This window comes from Cetorhinus maximus, chromosome 1 (assembly GCF_964194155.1).
Source record: "Cetorhinus maximus chromosome 1, sCetMax3.hap1.1, whole genome shotgun sequence".
NCBI classification, from domain to species: domain Eukaryota; kingdom Metazoa; phylum Chordata; class Chondrichthyes; order Lamniformes; family Cetorhinidae; genus Cetorhinus; species Cetorhinus maximus.
The window spans coordinates 1,769,455-1,789,844 of record NC_135879.1 but is presented as its reverse complement, the minus strand read 5'-3'; the positions used below and the strand labels follow the sequence as shown (position 1 = coordinate 1,789,844).

General features: G+C 45.7%; 1 protein-coding gene across 1 annotated transcript in view; it reads left to right on the top strand.

Moving 5' to 3' along the window:
- Positions 1 to 20,390, top strand: part of LOC144694426 (B-cell scaffold protein with ankyrin repeats-like) — a 209,898-nt gene that overhangs the window by 77,423 nt on the left and 112,085 nt on the right. The window contains exon 8 of the mRNA XM_078564861.1: positions 2,628 to 2,827. Within this exon, the coding sequence (XP_078420987.1) occupies positions 2,628 to 2,827 (200 nt within the window). The remainder of the gene's footprint in view (positions 1 to 2,627; positions 2,828 to 20,390) is intronic.

The window sequence follows — 20,390 nt, the reverse complement described above, 5'->3', positions numbered from 1 at the left end:
ATCCTTCCTTAAATAAGGAGACCAAAACTGCACAGAGTATTCGAGATGTGGTCTCACCAGTGCCCTGTATAACTGAAGCATAACATCCTTCCTTTTATGTTCAATTCCTCTTGTAATAAAGGATAGCAATCCATTAGCCTTCTTAATTACTTGCTATACCTGCATACAAACTTTTTGTGATTCATGTACTAGAACACCTAGATCCCTCTGCACCTCAGAATTCTGCCATCCTTTTCCATTTAAATAATACTCTGCTTTTTTGTTCTTCCTGCCAAAATGAACAACTTCACATTTTCCCACATTAAACTCCATTTGCCAGATCTTTGCCCACTCACTCAACCTATCTATATCCATCTGCAACCTCCTCATATCCTCTACACAACATACATGTAGTTTGGTCAATTATAATAGTGTAGGTTTGTGTAGTATTGTTAATTATAATAGTGTGGGTTTGTGGAGTATTGTTAATTATAATAGTGTGGGTTTGTATAATATTGTTAATTATAATAATGTGGGTTTGTGGAGTATTGTTAAGTATAACAGTGCGAGTTTGTGTAGTATTTTTAACAAGTCTAGCACAGGCTTGTGTAGTTTGGTTAATTAAAACATGTGGAGAACACTTATTCAAGTGGTCCACAATTAATGAGCTAAATAATTCTTGTCGTTGCATTGAAGCATTTTCATTATTGTTGCTAAGCTATGAAATACCTTAAATGACACTTTCTACCTGGCGTCATTCTTTTAAATATGTATAAAATTTAGCCACAGTAAAATCAGCCTTCAGAGCTGATGGAATATGAAGCAAATGCTGCTCAATTTGACACCGACAATCAATTTTATGAATTCGATTTTTCTCTCAGACAGCTGCGCGCAAATGAGAATATAATACAGACGATGCTGAGGAGGTCCTGAAATTTGATTTTTGTGTTTGATATTGTGTTTACTTATTCCCCTTGCAGGATGGGAAAACATGGGCACAATGATGGAAAATTGTGGCTTTGCAGCTGCTGTTTCTTAGTGCGTGAGGCTGTTGTGTTAAAGGTTCTGTACGATTGTGTCCAAAGTTCCTGTCTGACTGGTAGACAACACGTTATTGGCCCCGTTTTAATTCTGTTTAAGTGGATGGTTTTTGAATGGGTTGAAAATGTGACAGGAAAACCCTGACTAAACGGGCAATGGAAGCAAATTTGATTGTAATTTTAAAAGGGGAATTGGATCAATATTTGAAAATGGGAAAATTTCAGAGCTATGGGGAAAGAGCAGGATAGTGGGACTAGTTGGATAGATCTTTGAAAGAGCCAGCACAGGTAGGATGGGCCAAATGGTCTTATTCTATGCTGTATGATCTATGATTCTAAGAGAAGAGCACCTCTGACAACGTCTTGTTACCTAGTTCCTCCCATTTGCCACTTGTTAAATATGTTGTCGCATCACTTTCTCTGTAACATGCTGTGTTGTGTTTATAGTTTAGATTTATGAAGCAACTTTCACTGATGGATTTTCTGTTCTCTGAAAATTTGGCCTCACATTAATCAAACAAAATAATCTTCTCAGTTAGCTCATGGGATGAATAATTTTTGTAATTACTAAAATCCAAGATATAGGAGCAACTGGAAAAAATGTGACAGATGGTACCTAACATTATTAGATTGAAATTTGATGACACTAAAATAATTCAATCAACATACTCAGCTCCTAACTCCATCTGAAAATATTTCTGTAGATCAAAGCTACCAGATGCAGAGAAAATGGTTCTACTTATGGAAGAGTCCAAGACTAGGAACCATAAATATGAGTTAGTCACTAGTAAGTCCAGTAGGGAATTCAGGAGATAGCTCTTTACCCAGATAGTGGTGAGAATGTGGACCACACTGCCATAATGAGTAATTGAGGCAAATAGTATAGGTGCATTTAAGGGGAAGCTGGATAAACAAGGAGGGAGCTAGGAATAGAGGAATTTATTGATAAGGTGAGATGAAGTAGGAAGGGAGGAAGTTCCTGTGGAGCATAAACACCAGCATAGACCAGCTGGGCCGAATGGCTGTCTCTGTCTTGTATGCTCGATGTAAGTAAGGTTGATTAACTACAGCCAATAATTCGAATAGGAAAATTACGTTCTTGTCTTGAAGTAGACCTCAGTTTCAGCCAGGACAAGATCAGGAATATAATACTCTCTGCTCTACCTTTTCCAGGAGAGGAGAAATAAAGAACAGGAACAGTCAAATTAACTAAAGACATGATTACAGCCTTGATACGGAACATCTTTATGAATAATGGGGTTCAAACAGAGTCTATCTAGACATAGAATTAAGAAATAACAAAAAGCTCTGTTATCATTTTGAGAGTATATTATAGATTGCCAATGAGTGGGTAAGAAATGGAGGGGCTGGATGCAATGTAGATGGGTTTGTTGTAGTGTCAGCTGTGCTTATTGGGAAATGTAACTGTATAAGGTAGGATGAGATAAGACAAGCATCTTTCAAAATGGGAAGGTGTTCTTTGCATGAATCTAAGACTATTTTCCTTCATCAGTATTCATTCTGCATACTTGAAAAATGATCTCTTCTGTTAACTCCCACCCACTCTCAGCCCGAACTGACATTTGCCTACTTTCTATTGATATCCAGATCTGTATTGTGACCATGAGTTTCCAACACTGCTCCATTTCGCAGCCAAGAATGGACTAGAGAAACTTACCACTCTACTTCTGGAATGTCCTGGGGCATTTCAGGCCTCTACTGTCCTGAACGCTTGCAGAGAAAACCCAAGAAATCTTGCTGAGAAGAATGGTTTTCAACACATTCGGGAGCTCTTAGATAGATTCACAGTAAGTTATTTTAATGCTGTCTTATCTAAGTGATGTGATGCAACAAAAGTCAAATGCAAAGTTAAGCTGCTCATTGCTGAAATGGCAGGATGTACACTGACAGGCAATCATAAACAAAGCCTTCTTATAGCTGGATGAAAACTTCAATGATCCACAATCCTTAGACATTCTGCAGATGGGGAGCCAAGTTCCAGTTAACTACCTGGTCTGCTAGGAAACTTAAAGAGGTTGCGGAAGGGTGAAGGGTTCTGGGAATACAAAATAAAGCTGGAAACTGTTGGTAGTTCACAGCATCTGTAACAGGTTAATGAGTGAGGTTGTGATCCTTCAACATAACTGACAGATGCGATGCGTGTCTGTAATTGTAGGTAACTATTCAGAAATGGTCGAGTGTTGAAGGATCTTTCTATTCTCCTTATTCACTCTCCAGCCTCCCTGTCGATTATCTCCTTCACTTCTCCAACCAAACTAAAACCTACTCGTATCAAGTCCTATTCACCTAACACCTCTGTGCTCGCTGACCTACATTGGCTCCTTGCCCTTAACACCTCAATTTGAAAACCCTCAATCTTGTTTTCAAATCCCTCCTTGGCTTTACCCCTTCCTATCTCTGTCCCCTCCTCCAGCCCTACAACAATCTGAGATCTTGGTTGGACCACACTGAGAGCACTGTGTGCAATTCTGGTTGCCATATTATAAAAAGGATACAGAGGCACTGGAGAGGGTGCAGAGAAGATTTACAAGGATGATACCAGAAATGGGTGGTTTATATCTCAGGAAAGGAGTGACAGGCTGGGTCTCTCTTCCCTTGAAAAAAGAAAGCTGTGGGGGGGGAGGGGTGTGACCTAACCGAGATCTTTAAAATTCTGAAAGGTTTTGATCGAGTGGATACAAAGAGAACGTTTCCTCTTGTGGGGAAGAGCAGAACTAGAGGTCATCAATATAAGATAGCCCCCAAGAAATCCAATCGGGAATTCAGAAGAAACTTCTTTACCCAGAGAGAGGTGAGAATGTGGAACTCACTACCACAGGGAGTGGTTGAAGTGAATAGTGTAGATACATTTAAGGGGAAACTGGACAAGAGTATGAGGGACAAGGGAGTAGAGGGTAACGATGATAGATTTAGTTGAAGAAAGATGGAGTGAAGCATTGGGCTGAATTTTCTGTTTGGCAGGGCATGAGTGTGCGCAGGCTGGCGCGGGCCCGATTGCCACCTACGATCGGGTCTGCGCCGCCATTTTACGCGGGCGGGCCAATTAAGGCCTGCCCAGCTTAATGCACGACTCCCGAGGATAGCTGGAGTGGGCAGGCAGCGGCGAGAATGCATTATCCGCTGGGTCCAATGGCGACCCAGCAGCCTGTTTATCTGAAGCGCTGGCAGCCTTCGCAAGGCTGCTCACAATGGCAAGTGGAAGGGCTCACCAGAGGGCTTCTGGTGAGCAGGCCAGGCCGGAGGGTAGGGCGGGGCTCCAGTGTGCCCCTTGTTTCTCAGATGACTGCCTTGTTGCCCTCCTCGAGGAGGTGGCAGCACGATGGGAGGTGCTGGTCCCCCAGGATGGGAGGAGGAGGCCCCCCCACATGACGAAACGTGCCTGGGAGGACTTGGCGGAGGTGGTGAGCTCCCAGGACATGGTGTGGCGCACCTGGATCCAGTGTCGCAAGCACTTCAAAGACTTGTTGCGCTCAGGCAGGGTGAGTACCATGTTGGCATTGGGCATGTAACCCAGCAGGTCGGCTTACCCTCCTGCTGCCCCCCTCCCAAGTCTGAGTGTGGTGACTGCATTGAATCATTGATGGCATTTGTCCTTTGCATGGTGGGCAAGCAGATACCACAGCCCTTGTGGTGCCGTGGCTCCTATTGTACTGCTGCTCAGCTTCTGTTCTTGGATGGCGGTGAGGCGTCATGGGCCACCTTCTGAGGGGATAGCCCTTGTCACCCAGCAGCCATCCATCCAGTCGGGCTGGAGCACTGAAGAGCCCCGGCACCTGGGAGTGTCTGAGGATGTAGGCGTCGTGGGAGCTGCTTGGGTACCTTGCACAGACTTGTAGAATCAGCATCCTGTGGTCACACACTATCTGCACGTTCATGGAGTGGAAGCCCTTCCTGTTGACGAAGGCACCGGGCTCACCTGCTGGCGCCTTGATGGCCACATGTGTACAGTCTATAGCACCCTGGACACGGGGGAACCCAGCAATGCCCGTGAAGCCTCTGGCTCGCTGTGTCTGGCTTGCCTGGTCCCAACAGTAGTGGATGAAGGTCAATGCACGCCTGAACAGAGCGTCTGTGACCTGCTTGACACAAGTGTGGACAGCTGATTGGGAGACACCGCAAAGATCACCCACCGAGCCCTGGACGGAGCCAGAGGCATGGAAGTTGAGGGCAGCTGTGACCTTCAGAGCCACTGGCATGGGGTGTCCACCCACACAGTTAGCGGAGATCTTAGGCCCTATCATCTGACAGATATAGTTGACTGTCTCCCTTGAGAGACGGAGCCTCCTTCGGCACTGCACCTCAGACATATTGAGGTAGCTGCTTTGCCACCTGTAAACCCTGGCAGCAGGATAGTGGCATCTTCCGTGGCCCCTTCCGCCTTGGACTACCTCTTAGCCCTGCACCCCTTGTACCTGCACCTGTCTTCCCAAAGGTGGCTCCCCTAGAGGCTGAATGTGCACTCCTGGCCTCCTCCCCCTTCTAGCCCTCCCTTCCTCATCAGAGGAGCTGCCTCCAGTGGAGAGTTCAGCTCCCATTCCCAGGCTAAAGGAAGGCTTCCTGAAACCTGCAGGCCTGGAAAAGATTCCTCACTGCAGAGTGCTGACCTGGAGGTTAAGAGTCCAGAAAAAGCAGCTGGTATGTGTTTTGAAGTACTGCAGAGCACACAGGCAAGTTTTAAAAACTTTCATAAATAAACACTTGACTGTACACACTCACAACCCCACTGAGTCTTCTTATCCCGCCCGTGGATGAGGTTTATAAAAATGTGTCCTACCTGCCTGCCCATTGCGCCCATGCACCAACCCAAAGATTGCACGGGCGCTGAAAAATCGGCGTCGATTGGCGCCTGAAGGGTCTTAAGTGGCCCGTTAATTAATGGCAGGTATGCATTGGACATCATCGCATACCCACTCAGCGAAACATCGCGATGGCACCGGTGACATCGGGACGCTCGCCGTCATTTTACGCACAGACGTGTAGGACCTGTCCCCGCACACCAACGGGAAAATTCTGCCCATAAATGCTGGCATGGGCTGGTTGGGCCATATGACCTGCTTCTGTTCCATGTATCCTATGTAATACCTGCACTCCTCCAATTCTCAATCTCCTTTGTCCCACCACTGGCAGTTGTACATTCAGCTGCTTAGTCTGAAAGCTCTGGAATTCCCTTCCTCAACCTCTCTCTTTTCTTTTAAGGCACTTCTTGAAACCTACCTCTTTGGCTAAGTTTTTGGTCACCTGTCCTAATACCTCCTTCTGTGGCTCAGTCACAAAATTGTGTCTTATTTACACACTACTGTGGAAACCCTTGGGACATTTTAGCACTTTACTGGTGCTATATAAAAGTAAGGTGTTGCTCTTCTCCCCTCTGCTCCTTGTTATGATCAGTCCTGCAATTAGTCAAATTATCTTCATTGGGTAACTTGGCTTTTCTCTTTTCAGATGCTAATGAATCTGCTGTTTTTCCATTGTTGCTGTTTATTGGGGCTGTGATATGGGAAGCTGCCGCGCACATTTTGTAGTAATAAATAACCCTGACATACAATTTGCAACTCATGTTCCTGTTCTGCTTATAACCCTATAGAGGACATAGCCATGAGTTTATCTGCCTGATTAAGAGGATAGTCTGAGCTCTTAAATGATCCTTTCCATTCCGGCAATCTAACAATGGGGAAATTAGGAGGAAGTTTTTATCATACAAAAACTTATCCTAATTTCCCCATCGTTAGCCATTGCCGGAATGGCAGGATCATTTAAGAGCATTAGCATCCTTCTCTAATTGGCTGCCAAACTGTGGTTTAGGCGCTTTATCCGGAATAAACTGGATAGGTCAATAAATAAGACTTGCATTTAAATTGTGTTTTTCACAATCTCAAGAGTGAAACCCTCATGAAACCATCAGGAAAGATTGAGCAGGCCGGGGATCTTTTATCCAGAAAAGAGAAAGCTGCCAATCAGCAGCCTTTTTTCAGGCAGTATATATTGTTGTTCCCTTTGAAATTCGGCATCCTTATATCTGTCCTGATGCGTGTAAGGCAAAAAGCTTTGGCAGCATGTCTCTTTTTTTCAGCAATACTTCTATAATAGTTGCTCAGGTCATCCAGAACTTAAGAAGTTAGGACTGTTTTCCTTGGAAAACAGAAGGTTGGGAGGAGATTTGTTTAGGGGTATTCAAAATCACGAGGGGTCCGGACAGAGTAGATAGGGGGAAACTGATCTCATCGGTGGAAGGATTAGGAACCAGAGGACACAGATTTAAGGTAATTGGCAAAAGAAGTAATGGCAACATGAGGAAAAAGCTTTTCATTTAGTGGTTAGGATCTGGAATGAACTGCCTGAGGGTATGGTGGAGGTAGGGTCAATTCAAGAGGGAATTGGATTATCTGTGTAGGGGTATGGGCAGAAGGTGGGGTAATGGCACCAGGTGAATTGTTTCTTCAGAGAGCTAGCACAGACATGACAGGTCAAATGGCCACCTTCTGTGCTGTAACCATTCTGTGGATGACATAATACAGGATTTTAGAATTATGAAGGGGTTTGATGGGGTAGATGTAGAGAATATGTTTCTACATGTGCAGGAGTCCAAAACTAGGGGTCATAAATATCAGATAGTCATTAATAAATCCAATCAGGAATTCAGGAGAAACTTCTTTACCCAGAGAGCGGTGAGAATGTGGAACTCATTCCCACAGGGAGTGATTCAGGTGAATAGTATAGATACTTTTAAGGGGAAGCTGGTTAAACATCAGGGACAAAGGAATAGAAGGAGATGCTGATAGGGTGAGATGAAGAGGGGGTGAGAGAAAGCTCAGAGCATAAACACAGGCAAAGAGCAGATGGGCTGAATGGCCTGTTTCTGTGCTGCACGTCCAATGTAATGCTACAAATAAGCAATAGCTTCTCGGTAACCATTTCATCTGACAGTAGGCACCACTGACAACATGATTCAAGGCCAGAATGCTCACTGAGGCTTTGGAAAGGAGAGAGAATTTGTGCAAAATATTGTTGCTTATTGTGTTGAACTAAGAAAACTCCCACCATTGTCCCATAAAGTTCTGCTATTGGTCAGTTAACATTAACACCGCATAAATGAACAAACCTTGTAACCTAAGCCTATAATTTCTCTATTTTCAACGAATGATGAATATATTTGGCTGATGACGTACATTATTAATGCTGAATTGTAGCATTGTGATTTGCTGTGCAGTATATAATTAATATGAGGGAATGTTTTCATTTATTCAACCTTCAGTTTCACAATCAGCTATGGATGGACTAATTTTGTGACGTTTGTTTGCTTTAGACTTTAACCAAAGCCAAGTTGTTACAACCAACTGATTACCTGGGTTCAGACAGGGTCTAGTAATAGACACTCTGGGTCAGATGCATAGGGCTGAATTTTCTCAGTTGAATCATGATCTGATATCAGCCTCAATTCTGGGTGGGGAGCTGGGGAGCGGCCATGGTGGGAAGTCAGTCAGGATCTTCCTGGAAGCAGCCAATTAAGAAGCTGCTTCAGGAAAGCCCTGTCCAACGAAGGGTGGCAGGTGGATCAGTAAAGTGGGAGGCCCAGTCGGAGGAACTGCAGTGATATCTGTCCAACAGTCTGACCGGGAGGGGTGAGCGCTGCAGAGACAGTTAGGAGAGCGTGTGGGTGCCTCAGAATGGAGACACACTCTGCAGCATTGAGAAAGGTTAAATATCAGCGTGGTCAAAGCTGTCAGGCCATCACTGTGGAAGCGGAGCCCCTGTAAAAGATGGCCAGTGGCTGCAGCTGTGGCCATCACAGCCCAGCGGCTCCTTGCTGAGGCGATGGAGTCATGTTGATGAGCCCCTGGGCTGCTGCTGGGATGCTGTCTCCAGTTACCCGTGGGCTCCAGCCTCCTCTGGTGGGGTGGGGGAGCTGGGGACGTTGCACTGTAATATCGACTCACTGGGGACAGTGCGCTGTAATATCGACTCACTGGGGACAGTGCGCTGTGATATCGACTCACTGGGGACAGTGCGCTGGGATATCGACTCACTGGGGACAGTGCGCTGTGATATCGACTCACTGGGGACATTGCGCTGTGATATCTACTCACTGGGGACAGTGCGCTGTAATATTGACTCACTGGGGACAGTGCGTTGTAATATCGACTCACTGGGGACAGTGCGCTGTAATATCGACTCACTGGGGACAGTGCGCTGTAATATCGACTCACTGGGGACAGTGCGCTGTAATATCAACTCACTGAGGACAGTGCGCTGTAATATCAACTCACTGTGGACAGTGCGCTGTAATATCGACTCACTGGGGGCAGTGCGCTGTAATATCAACTCACTGAGGACAGTGCGCTGTAATATCGACTCACTGGGGACAGTGCACTGTAATATCGACTCGCTGGGGACAGTGCGCTGTAATATCGACTCACTGGGGACAGTGCGCTGTAATATCGACTCACTGGGGACAGTGCGCTGTAATATCGACTCACTGGGGACAGTGCGCTGTAATATCGACTCACTGGGGGCAGTGCGCTGTAATATCAACTCACTGAGGACAGTGCGCTGTAATATCGACTCACTGGGGACAGTGCACTGTAATATCGACTCACTGGGGACAGTGCGCCGTAATATCGACTCACTGTGGACAGTGCACTGTAATATCAGCCCCACTGTTGCCCGAGCCATGACAAATGTGGACAGTTTGACCAAACTGCCAGATTGCCCCAACTCTACCTAACTGTTTAATTTAGGTTAACAGAATACGAGCACCAGGTTTGTAAACTTAAGTTAATAACTGTTTATTGAACAAATTGTCTTTAACCAATGGCAAAAGAAAACAAATATGAACTGTTATAACCTAAATTCTACCCCTTCCTTAAATCCCCCACACACACGTTGGGCAGGATTTTCCCATCGGCGTGCAGGGGGCGGGGCCCGCTCGCCGACGCGTTAAATGATGCACGGGGACGTCGGGCGGAATTCCTGATGTCACCGCGCCCCATTTAAATTTTCCAGTAGGCGGGGGCGTAGCAAAATCAGCTGCTCACCCGCCGAACTATCAATGGCCAATTGAGGCCATTGACAAAGTCATTTAGCTAATTAATGGACCTGCCCGTCCAATCTTAAAGTTGTTGGGCAGGCTGGGAGCCCCGGCGGGAATTAGAAAGAACATGAAACCTCATCTAGCGGCGGGATGAGGCTTCATGCAGGGTTTTAAAAACTTTATTAAAGCTTTTGTAAAAATTATAGACATGCCCCAACTCAAGTAACAGTGTCACTGAGGGGACATGTCAGCTAATTTTTTTTTCTCTATTTTTAAAGTTTTTGACAGTAGAGCTGATCTTCCTGAGGCTGCACTTAGCCTCAGGGAGATGAGTCGCTCTATTGTGTGCATGCGCGAAAGAGCACACTCTCGATTTAGGGATTCCCCCTCCCCCTCACCCGCACAGGGAGCGCATAGCGCTTTTGTGCGGATGTTGCGCTGGGCAGACCTTAGTTGGTCCGCCCACGTAAAATGGCGCCGTGCCCCCAATTGGCGGCACCGATTGGAGGCGCGCCTGTGCGCACCCGCCCTTCAACTTCCCCCCCAACGGGGGGAAAATCCTGCCCATAAGATGCACAAAAATATGGATTTTAAGGGTGGAATAAAACCGTTCAATAGCGCCAATTCCGGAGTACAGGATTCAATGGGTTGATTTTGATCGATGTCTTCCAAATTCCTTTCAGTTCTTGTTGATGACACGAGGTGATCTTCCAGCACTTTCAGTATTTAGTTCACTGGTTGAGAACTTGCTTTTCAATGTCTCTAACAGTGGTTTTCCCCTTTTCATTTTTAACAGGGGTTTTCAGAGAGAGAGCAGGTTATAGAGATATGAGGAAGAGAGATTTTTAGATGTTTTCCCTTTATAAAGGCCAAGAGCTTTCTGCTGCACTGTTACCATACAAAACCCTGGTCACCTGGTCAGGAACCAATTAAAATGCTGTTGTCAGGCAGCTTCCTTGGTCCAGGACTCCTTTCCAGCACCATCCTGTCTTTCATGGCACACACTGTTCCAGGACGCAACATTGTATATACCTCTCATGCTGTTCCAGTGGACATGTCTTTCAATCTGCAGCCATTGTAATTCTACCACAGTCCAACAGAAATAAAAAGCTACGTTCCTTCCACTCAAATAAGACCCTCCTTGCATTTGTTCCTCTGCAGTCTGTCCTCTTAACTAACTCACTTGTGGGGCTGTATTAAAAGCAGTAGCCATTGTGATGGGAACCATGGAAGTTGGGCCCACTTAATCATGAGAGTCCCCGCGCCGGTCTCCTGGTGGCAGAAAAGCCTCTCCCTGATTAACTGAGAAGGCGGAAGGGGCTGACATGGGAGTCCCAGCCTCTGGATGGCATTTTAATTTGGTTCATTAGAATGAGCCAATTGACACCCATTATCCCCAAGCACACCGCAATTTAATGATGGCTCAAATGGAGGTCACACAGCTGTTCCCCGCCTCCCGAAGGCCACCCAGCAAAGACTGTTGGGTTTGCCAGCAGTCTGCCGGGGGCGCGGGCGGGGGTCCCTTGTAGTCAGGCACTCTGTGCCATACAAGGAACCCAGCATTAGGCAGTGGGTGGCCGCTGAAAGCCAACCTCCCTGCCCTTGCCTCCGACCCCTTTCCCACCCCCTCTCCCATGAACCCAATGCTGCCTCCACTCACCGGTGCCCTGGGGTCCCACCACGATTCTGGGCCTCAGATGTGTGCTGTGCTGTCAGCAGCCACTGTGCCCGTTGTTGGCAGTGATGAGCTGCTGGCCTCTGACTGACCAACAGCCCCTGGCGGTGACTTGCACCAACTGAGACCTCAATTGTGAGAAAGGTCTACCAGTGGCCACTTAAGTGCCTGAAAGGCACTTGATCCTGTCGCACCTCCCCCATGGAACTGATGGGAGTTCTGCACCAGATCTCTGAATGGTGGGCGAGATGCTCGTTGAAGCGAAAAAATCCCGATCTTTGTAACTGCAGAATATAAAGTATACCTATCTCAAACCCACGATCTCTGCCACCTCGAAGTACAAGGGCAGCAGATAGATGGGAACATCATCACCTGGAAGTTCCCTTCCAAGCCACTCACCATCCTGACTTGGAAATATATCGCCGTTCCTTCACTGTCACTGGGTCAAAACCCTGGAACTCCCTCCCTAACAGCACTGTGGGTGTACCTACACCACATGGACTGCAGCAACTCAAGAAGGCAGCTCACCACCACCTTCTCAAGGGCAATTAGGGATGGGCAATAAATGTTGGTCCTATCAGAGATGCCTATCCCGAGAGTTAATTATAAACTAGATATGTATCTGTAAATACGCATACTGTCCGGAACTATTGTACATTTCCACTGGCAGGATGATCCAGAGAACACAGATTGTAGGTGATTTGCAAAGCACCAAAGGGGATATGAGAAGAATTTTCATGCAATGAGTTGTTGTGATCTGGAATGCGCTGTCTGAAAGGGCAGTGAAAGAAGATTCAACGATAACTTTTAATAGGGAATTGGATAAAGACTTGAAGAGGAACATATGCAGGGATATGGGAAAGAGCCAGGGAGAGTGGGACTAACTGGATAGCTCTTTGAAGGAGCTAGCAGAGGCTCAATGTGCCAAATGGCCTTCCCCTGTGGCATGTGATTCTATGAGTTGCACCTAGTCATCAAACTGGTGGCAGAATTTACTGAATGTTTTCTACACGTTTTATTATAGAAAAGTGCTAAAAGGCTCCAAGCTGTCACATACCCCTCCAAAATCCATTAGGATCCATTAGGGTCGCGCGTTGAACATTTGTTTTAAGGCTGATGGATGAAATTTCTCACTATTTTAATCCCTCTTAAGATTCCTCACGTGTTAAAAGGAACAATAATTGATCATGTGAAGAGGCGCAGCACTCTGAACATCCCACTGTCTGAAAAATTTTTAAATTACAGCAAAGGAGCATTAAAGACACATGGTTCATTCACAACCCGTCCATATAATTGTCCAAATTTCTACAGATGATGTAAGCTTACCCTGAAATAGCAGCCTGCATACTTAATGCAATTGTATGGTATATTTCTTGCGTTGAATTCACGGCACAGAGACAGGTCATTTAACCCAACTGGTCCATGCAAATGAAATTAATAATACTCAAAATATAAGTGGAAACTTTAATCACATTATTTCTGTAGTGCCTTTCATGACCTCAGGAAATCCCAAAGCGCTTTACAGCTGATAAAGTACTTTTGAAGAGTAGCCACAATTGTAATGAGGAAATGCAGCAACCAATTTGCACACAGCAAGATCCCACAAACAAAGTAATTTGATAATAACCAGGGGCAAGATTTTTCACTGAGCAGGCGGGCGCGCGCCCGATCCACTCGAGCGTAAAATGACCCGCGATATTTCGGACAGTGCGCGCGCCGACAATTAACAGGCCTTTTAAGGCCATTAAAGTCACAGTTGAATGCAATTTTTCGCTGCCTGTCCAACCTTATGGTTGGTGGCCAGGTGAATCAGTCAGGCGCCTTTTGTATTTTTTATGAAACCTCATCCACGGACGGGATGATGTTTCCAACAGGAATTTAAAGTAAAACAAAAATGTTAAAATATCATTTATAACATGCCCCTGCTAATGTGACAGAGTCACACGAGGGGACATGTTTTTAACATTTGTAAAATCTTTATTTGCATTTTTTAAAATCTTCAGCTCCCTGAGGCAGCTCTGTGCCTCAGGGAGCTTTTAGTGCGCGTACCCCCACGCTCACTCTCGTCCCGCCCCCACCCCAGCAGCGCTCAGCATTGCAGCGCGCTTTTCACACTGGCCAGCCGTTAATTGGCCAGCCAGCGTGATGTCGGGGCCCGATTGCGGGCGGCGGTCGGCTTCTGGGTCCTGCCCGCCTTGCTGCCCGATGAGGTAAAAATCCTGCCCCAGATAATCGGTTTTCTTTGTGATGTTGATTGAGCGATAAATATTGACCGGGGCACTGGGGAAAAGCCCCCTGATCTTCTTTAAAATCGTGCCATGGGGTCTTTTATGTCCACCTGAGGAGTAAGATGTGACCTCAGTTTAATGCTTCATCCGAAAGACCGCACCTTCAACAGTGCAGCACTCCCTCAGCACTGCACTGGGAGTGTCAGGCTATTATGTGTTCAAATCTCTGCGATTCAAGAAGGCAGCTCACCACCACCCTCTCAAGGGCAATTAGAGATGAGCAACAAATGCTGACCTAGCCAGTGATGCCTTCATCCCAAGAAAGAATGAAAAAAAATCTAACCATTTGGATGCTGAAGTTTAAAATTTCTAATAGCTGAAGTTAGCCATTATTGCCCCTAAAGAAATTGTGTAATAGAGAAGCAGAGATCTAAAAATGGCACCAGATCACCAACTGAGAAACAAATAACAGGACATCAAATCATAGAATCATACAGCACAGAATGAGGCCATTCAGCCAATTGTGCAAGTAGCAGCTCTTTGAAAGAGCTATCCCCTTAGTGCCACTCCCTGCAATCTTCCCTTTTCAAATATTTATCCAATTCCCCTTTTGAAAGTTGCTATTAAATCTGCTTCCGCTGCCCTTTCAGACAGCACATTCCAGATCAAAGCAACCCGCTGCATAAAAGTAATTCTCATCTCATGCCAATCATCTTCAATCTGTGTCCCCTGGTTACTGACCCTCCTGTCAGTGGAAACTGTTCCTCTGTATTTACCCTATTAGCGCCCTTCATCATTCTGAACAATAGGACATTGTTATGCAGTGACCCTCTGCTTCATGTAAAGGAAGGAAGTGAGTATGTGTTAATGGTGCCATGGATTTGGAATGTACTAGTGAAAGTGGTGGTGATTCTGTGTGTCATAGAAACAATAGTGATCAGTGCAGAGTTTGGTTTGAATGGCTAATTATAAGAAAATCTGACTCCAGCCTTTCCCATACGAACGAACATTCGAATTAGGAGCAGGAGTAGGCCATTCGGCCCCTCGAGCCTGCTCTGCCATTCAAAAAGACCATGGCTGATTGGATTGTGGCCTCAACTCCACATTCCGCCTATCCCCAATAACCTTTGACTTCCTTGTTAGTCAAGAATCCATCTACCTCTGCCTTAAAAATATTCAGTGACTCTGTCTCCACCACTTTCTGGGGAAGGGAGTTCCATTGCCTAACAGCCTCCAGTGAGGAAATATTTCTCCTTTTCCCCAGCCCAAATGGGAGACCCCTTATTTTTAAACTGTGTCCACTAGTTCTAGTCTCTCCCACAAGGGGAACCATCCTCTCAGTGTCCACCCTGTCAAATCCCTTCAGGATCTTAGATATTTTAATAAGGTCACTTTTCATTCTTCTAAACTCCAATGGATATAGGTCCAGTCTGTCCAACCTTTCCTCATAAGATAACACACACCCCACCCCACCACCACCACCACCACAACCACAACCACCACCACCACCACCATCCCAGGGATCAGTCGAGTGAACCTTCTCTGAACTGATTCTAATGTAATTATGTCCTTTCTTAAATAAGGAGACCAAACCTGTACACAGTCCTCCAAATGTGGCCTCACCAATGCCCTGTACAACGGTAGAAAAACATTCCTACTTTTATATTCCATTCCTCTTGCAATGAACAATGATGTCCTAATCACTTGCTGTACCTGCATGCTAACCTTTTGTGATTCATGTACCAGAACACCCAGATCCCTCTGTATAACCTCTCCCCATTTAAATAATTTCTGCTTTTCTATTCTTCCTGCCAAAGTGGACAAGTGCACATTTTCCCACACATTACTCCATCTGCCAAATTTTTGCCCACTCACTTAACTTATCTATACCCCATTTGCAGACCCCTTATGTCCTCTTCACACTTCATTTCCTACCAACCCTTGTGTCATCAGCAAATTTAGCAACCAGACACTCAGTCCTGCCATCCATGTCATTGATATACACTGTGGTCCTGGGACACCTCAAGTTAGTGCTCAGTGAGCTTGTAGGAGGAAAATTGCAGGAAGAAAAAGAGGATTACAGCTCCACCAGGGATGAATCTGCATGTCCTGTCACACAACGACACAAGAACTCACTGTTGTTAGTCTGAAAAAAATTAAGAACAAGCTAAACAAATGATCGAAAATGATATAACGGAAGATGCAAATGCTTCCATCTCTCAGGCACCATAGTAGTGACTGTCTCTGGATATCCTTATGGTATCTGATTATTTGGGGACTTGTGTGTTCCAAACAGAGCAATAAAATTAGGGCAAAATGCCTGGTCAATGATGGAAGATGAGATTACAGAGCTAAATAGATTGATTGCTTGTGTTCTCTAAGAAGGATTTGAAATCAGGTTAGTGCATGATGGATTTCAGGCCTAGAAGGTGCTGAGGGACAAAGCTAAATTAGCTTTTATTACAAATTAATGCAAAACTTTGCACAATGGGAATTCAGGCCCCGAGACGCACACATTTCTCCGTCTGTGAAGTTTAATTTGAGAAATTGATCTTGGTTGGTATTTGGAGCAGATTCAAGGAAAGTGGAAGATCCCAAACAGTCTTCTGCAGAATAAAGCCACTCTAGCCACAAAGTGCTGAAGGTGGGTCCCTGTGTGAATAACGCTTTACCACGATTTCACAATGACTGTCAGAACCAATGGCAAAAGATACAAAATTCCAGTAGGAAATAAATATGACAAAAAATTATAGCAGTCAGAAGAAAAGTGGGACTGTTACAGAAATTCAGAGACCCAAGCACAAAAACAACCAACACTGATGCTCCCAGCACAGGACTGAGGGACTCACTGTTGGAGTATGTGAGACATTAAACTGAGGTCTTATCTGCCCTCTAAGTGAATATAAAAAGATCTCGCAGCTGGTTTTTCAAAGCAGAGCAAGAGAGCTCTCCGTGCTATCCCAGGGCCAAATTTTATCCCTCAATCTAGAGAACAGATTATCCTGCAGGATAATTGCTACCCTGATCAGATCATTGCTCACTGTATATCACGCAAACTCACGCATGGGCCTAAGGCTGCCACTTTCGGTGCTGAAAAGTGCCCGGTCTACCTCAGAAGGGCAAGGTAGCTCAAAAACCTGAGCGACAGGTGAAGCTAATCATTGCTCGCTGTTACTGTGCAGTAGCAACACGAGTGATATCCGCCACAAACAGGATGCTGCCATCAAGCCAAAAAGACATCTGGTTATCACACAAAGCAGTAATTTGGGACATGAATTTCAGTGCCACTGTGATGCCAGGTATGTAGGCCATAAGTCCCAACAACTGGCGGATCTATCAAACAGCATGTCCCTTTGGGCTATTCACAGCAGGCAAAGTGCTCACTTACAATATTTGGAACACTGTTCCCATCATTATATGTGATTCCGCGATTGGACAGCACTTGCTAAACAATCCTGATTGTGCTAAGAATTACACTGACAACCAATTTAAGATGATCAGTATGTCTCTCAGTGTGGTTCACTTACGCGTGCTAGAAGATCTATATATTCATACACAGGGCCCTGTCCCTTGCAAACAGAAAGAGCATGCCCACATATTGCGCTTCCTTCGACTAAACAAGAACTTGAGGACAGCCATTTCCTGGTTCATTCCCCATGGCAATACCTTGACTAATCAGAGTCGACCTGCCTGATTTGAATTTAAACAAAAGCTTAGCCATTAACTACCCCATGGTGCATTCTCCATGGCAACCTCTCTACCAATCAGAGTCCTCTTACCAACCAATCTGCACCCTCTTTTCATGCAGTATAAATTGTTCCCTTCAGATTTGGTATCTTGTGCACCTGTCCCGATGAATGCAAGATGAAAAGCTTTGACAGCATGGGCAGAATTTAGCCCTTGTCGGGTGGGCTTGGTGGGGCGGGTGGGGGCATTCGGGAAGCCGGCCGCTGCCCGCGATCGAGGCTGAAAGGCGATTACAAGCTGGTGGGCCAATTAAGGCCCACCCAACGTGAAATGTGAACAGCAGCGCTCAGCGCTGCCTGTGCAGGCGAGGTGGGGGGTTGGGGGGGGGTGGTGGGATTGCGAGTGGGGCGAGCATGAACTTGGTGCATGCACGCAAGTGCGCGCTTGAGAATCTCCCTGAGGCACAGAGCCGCCTCAGTTTTTTAAAAATAGAAAAATGTTATAAAACATATCCCCTCATGTGACTCTGTGACACGAGTAGCGACATGTTATAAGTGAAATCTGAAAAATTTAATTTCATGTTTATTTGATGTTGGAAACCTCATCCCGCCTGTGAATGAGGTTTTCAAACAATTACAAAGGCTGCTTGGCCTTTTAGCCCACCCGCTAACTGTAATTTTGCGCTCAAGCGGGTCAGGTGCGCGCCCGCCTGCCAAGGTAAAACATTTTGCCCCATGACACTTTTTTTCAGCAATAGAACAGATTATCTGCTGTGTGTGGGAGCTTGCTGTGCGCAAATGAGCGGCCGCGCTTGTTACATTAAAATAGTGACTACACTTCAAAAGTACTTCATTGGCTGTCAAAGCTCATGTGGACCATAAACACCTCATGAACCAGTTGGGCTGAAGGTCCTGTTTCTGTTGAATTCTATTTAATTCTTTATAACGTGCACTGATTTATTTGAGTTCCCACAGAAAACAAGTGTAAGCTACATACTTATTTTTAAATTCATGCTTCCATTTCCATTTTTGACGGGGGCACCTAACCTGCATTAAAGGTGGTCCCATCTCGGATTGGTACGACAGTCTAACCGTCTCTTAATTGTTAGGAGGCTTGTAAGTCTCAGCAGCGGACACGTGGCCATTATGATTGATCTCCTAATTAAGGAGTTGGCTAACAGGAGAGAGCTACAAACTCTTACTGTAAATGAAAACGCTTTCTGCAATATTAGCTCAGCGCTGCAGCTGGCCAAAATATGAAGAATGATTCTTTGTGAAACGCTGCAATTGGGACGTCCACTCACACAGGCCTTAACAGTTTTGTAGCACATTCTGATGAGAATTTTTGCTCATTTGTTTTTTTTGGCCGTCTCATGGATTTTCCTCATCAATCTTCCGACACTTGGGTGAAGTCCAGAGGGCAAAGAAACCTGTGGTTAATCCAGGAATGTCAAATAAATTGTTCTCTTAGAGATTCACCTCACCTTACCAGCAGCTACCACCACTTTGTTCACCCAGCCCTTACCCTTCACCCATTGAGGTTGCAGTTCCAAGGTTTCTTAGCGAAAATAGGCCAATGTGTAAAAGACCAATCGTTTCGGAGGGTGTTATGTACTAAAATCGCAGAAGAGTATTTCTTAGCCACGGTCATCTCCTGCGGTCCTTGATAGACATTTTTCTCACCTCCACTCCCAATCCCACCCACTATATCCCAGGGTCTCGGCTGTTTTGTGGGAGTGTGTCGAATGGTATGTCAGGAATTGTGACGCCATTTGTTTGTGGGTTGTGATTGGATAGAAAGTTTAAATTTGGTAGAAAGGTTTTACTCAATAGCATCGGTGGTTCTTTAAAAAAAAAATTAAATGAACCAATTAGGAGGGACAAAAATCGAAAGGCATAAACAACGATGGAGTCAATGGTGCAAAATTTGGCTCCATAATGGCCAAAGCTCTAAAAATGTCAGCTGATTGCTGCTGGCCGCTTGCAGCACAGCCCAGGTAACACACCCCAACTGAGGGACATTAGTGCAGGCATTCCATACATACACCAGAAACATGCAGAGCGGGCAGACCAGGACATCAAAGAGCCTCTAACGCTGGTTTGGCATCGGGACTGCAGTTCTGGACTTTGCTGCTCCTGTTAATGCCTTCTCTTAAATACTTGAGCATGCATGAGGGACTCCCCCACCAGTGCTAATGGATGATCATGAGACTTCCAGGTGAGGTGCTGTTGACTTCCTTTAGCTACTGCAGACTGAGTGGAAATACTGCTTAGTGTTATTGTGGGAGATTGGAAAAGTTTTTGGACTCACAATGGAGTGGTGCTGAATTTTGACCGGAAGGTCTGAGGAGTTAGAAGGCCTGTCAGGGGATGGTAGTTGCAGTTCCTCTTGGGCTTCAGCATGACAAGGAGAGGGAGCAGTAGCAGCAGAGAGGGGAATCTGTGTGAAAATGGAGGAAGACAAGGGCTGTCAATAAAGACTCTACCCACCTCAGCCAGGACCAGTATCTGTGGCATCTGTGTTATATCAAGGAGGTGGTGAATGAACTGTGCTATTTCTTACAACCTGAGCTGCAGCCACAGGGAGGGGTGAGGAGGGTGCTGCCAGTGGCCAGCAGGATCACTGTGGTCCTCAATTTCTACAACAGTGAAACCTTCCGGATGGGAGCCGGTAACATCAGCCACATAGCACAGTTCACCAAGCATCACAGCATCAGGGAGGTGACAGGCCCT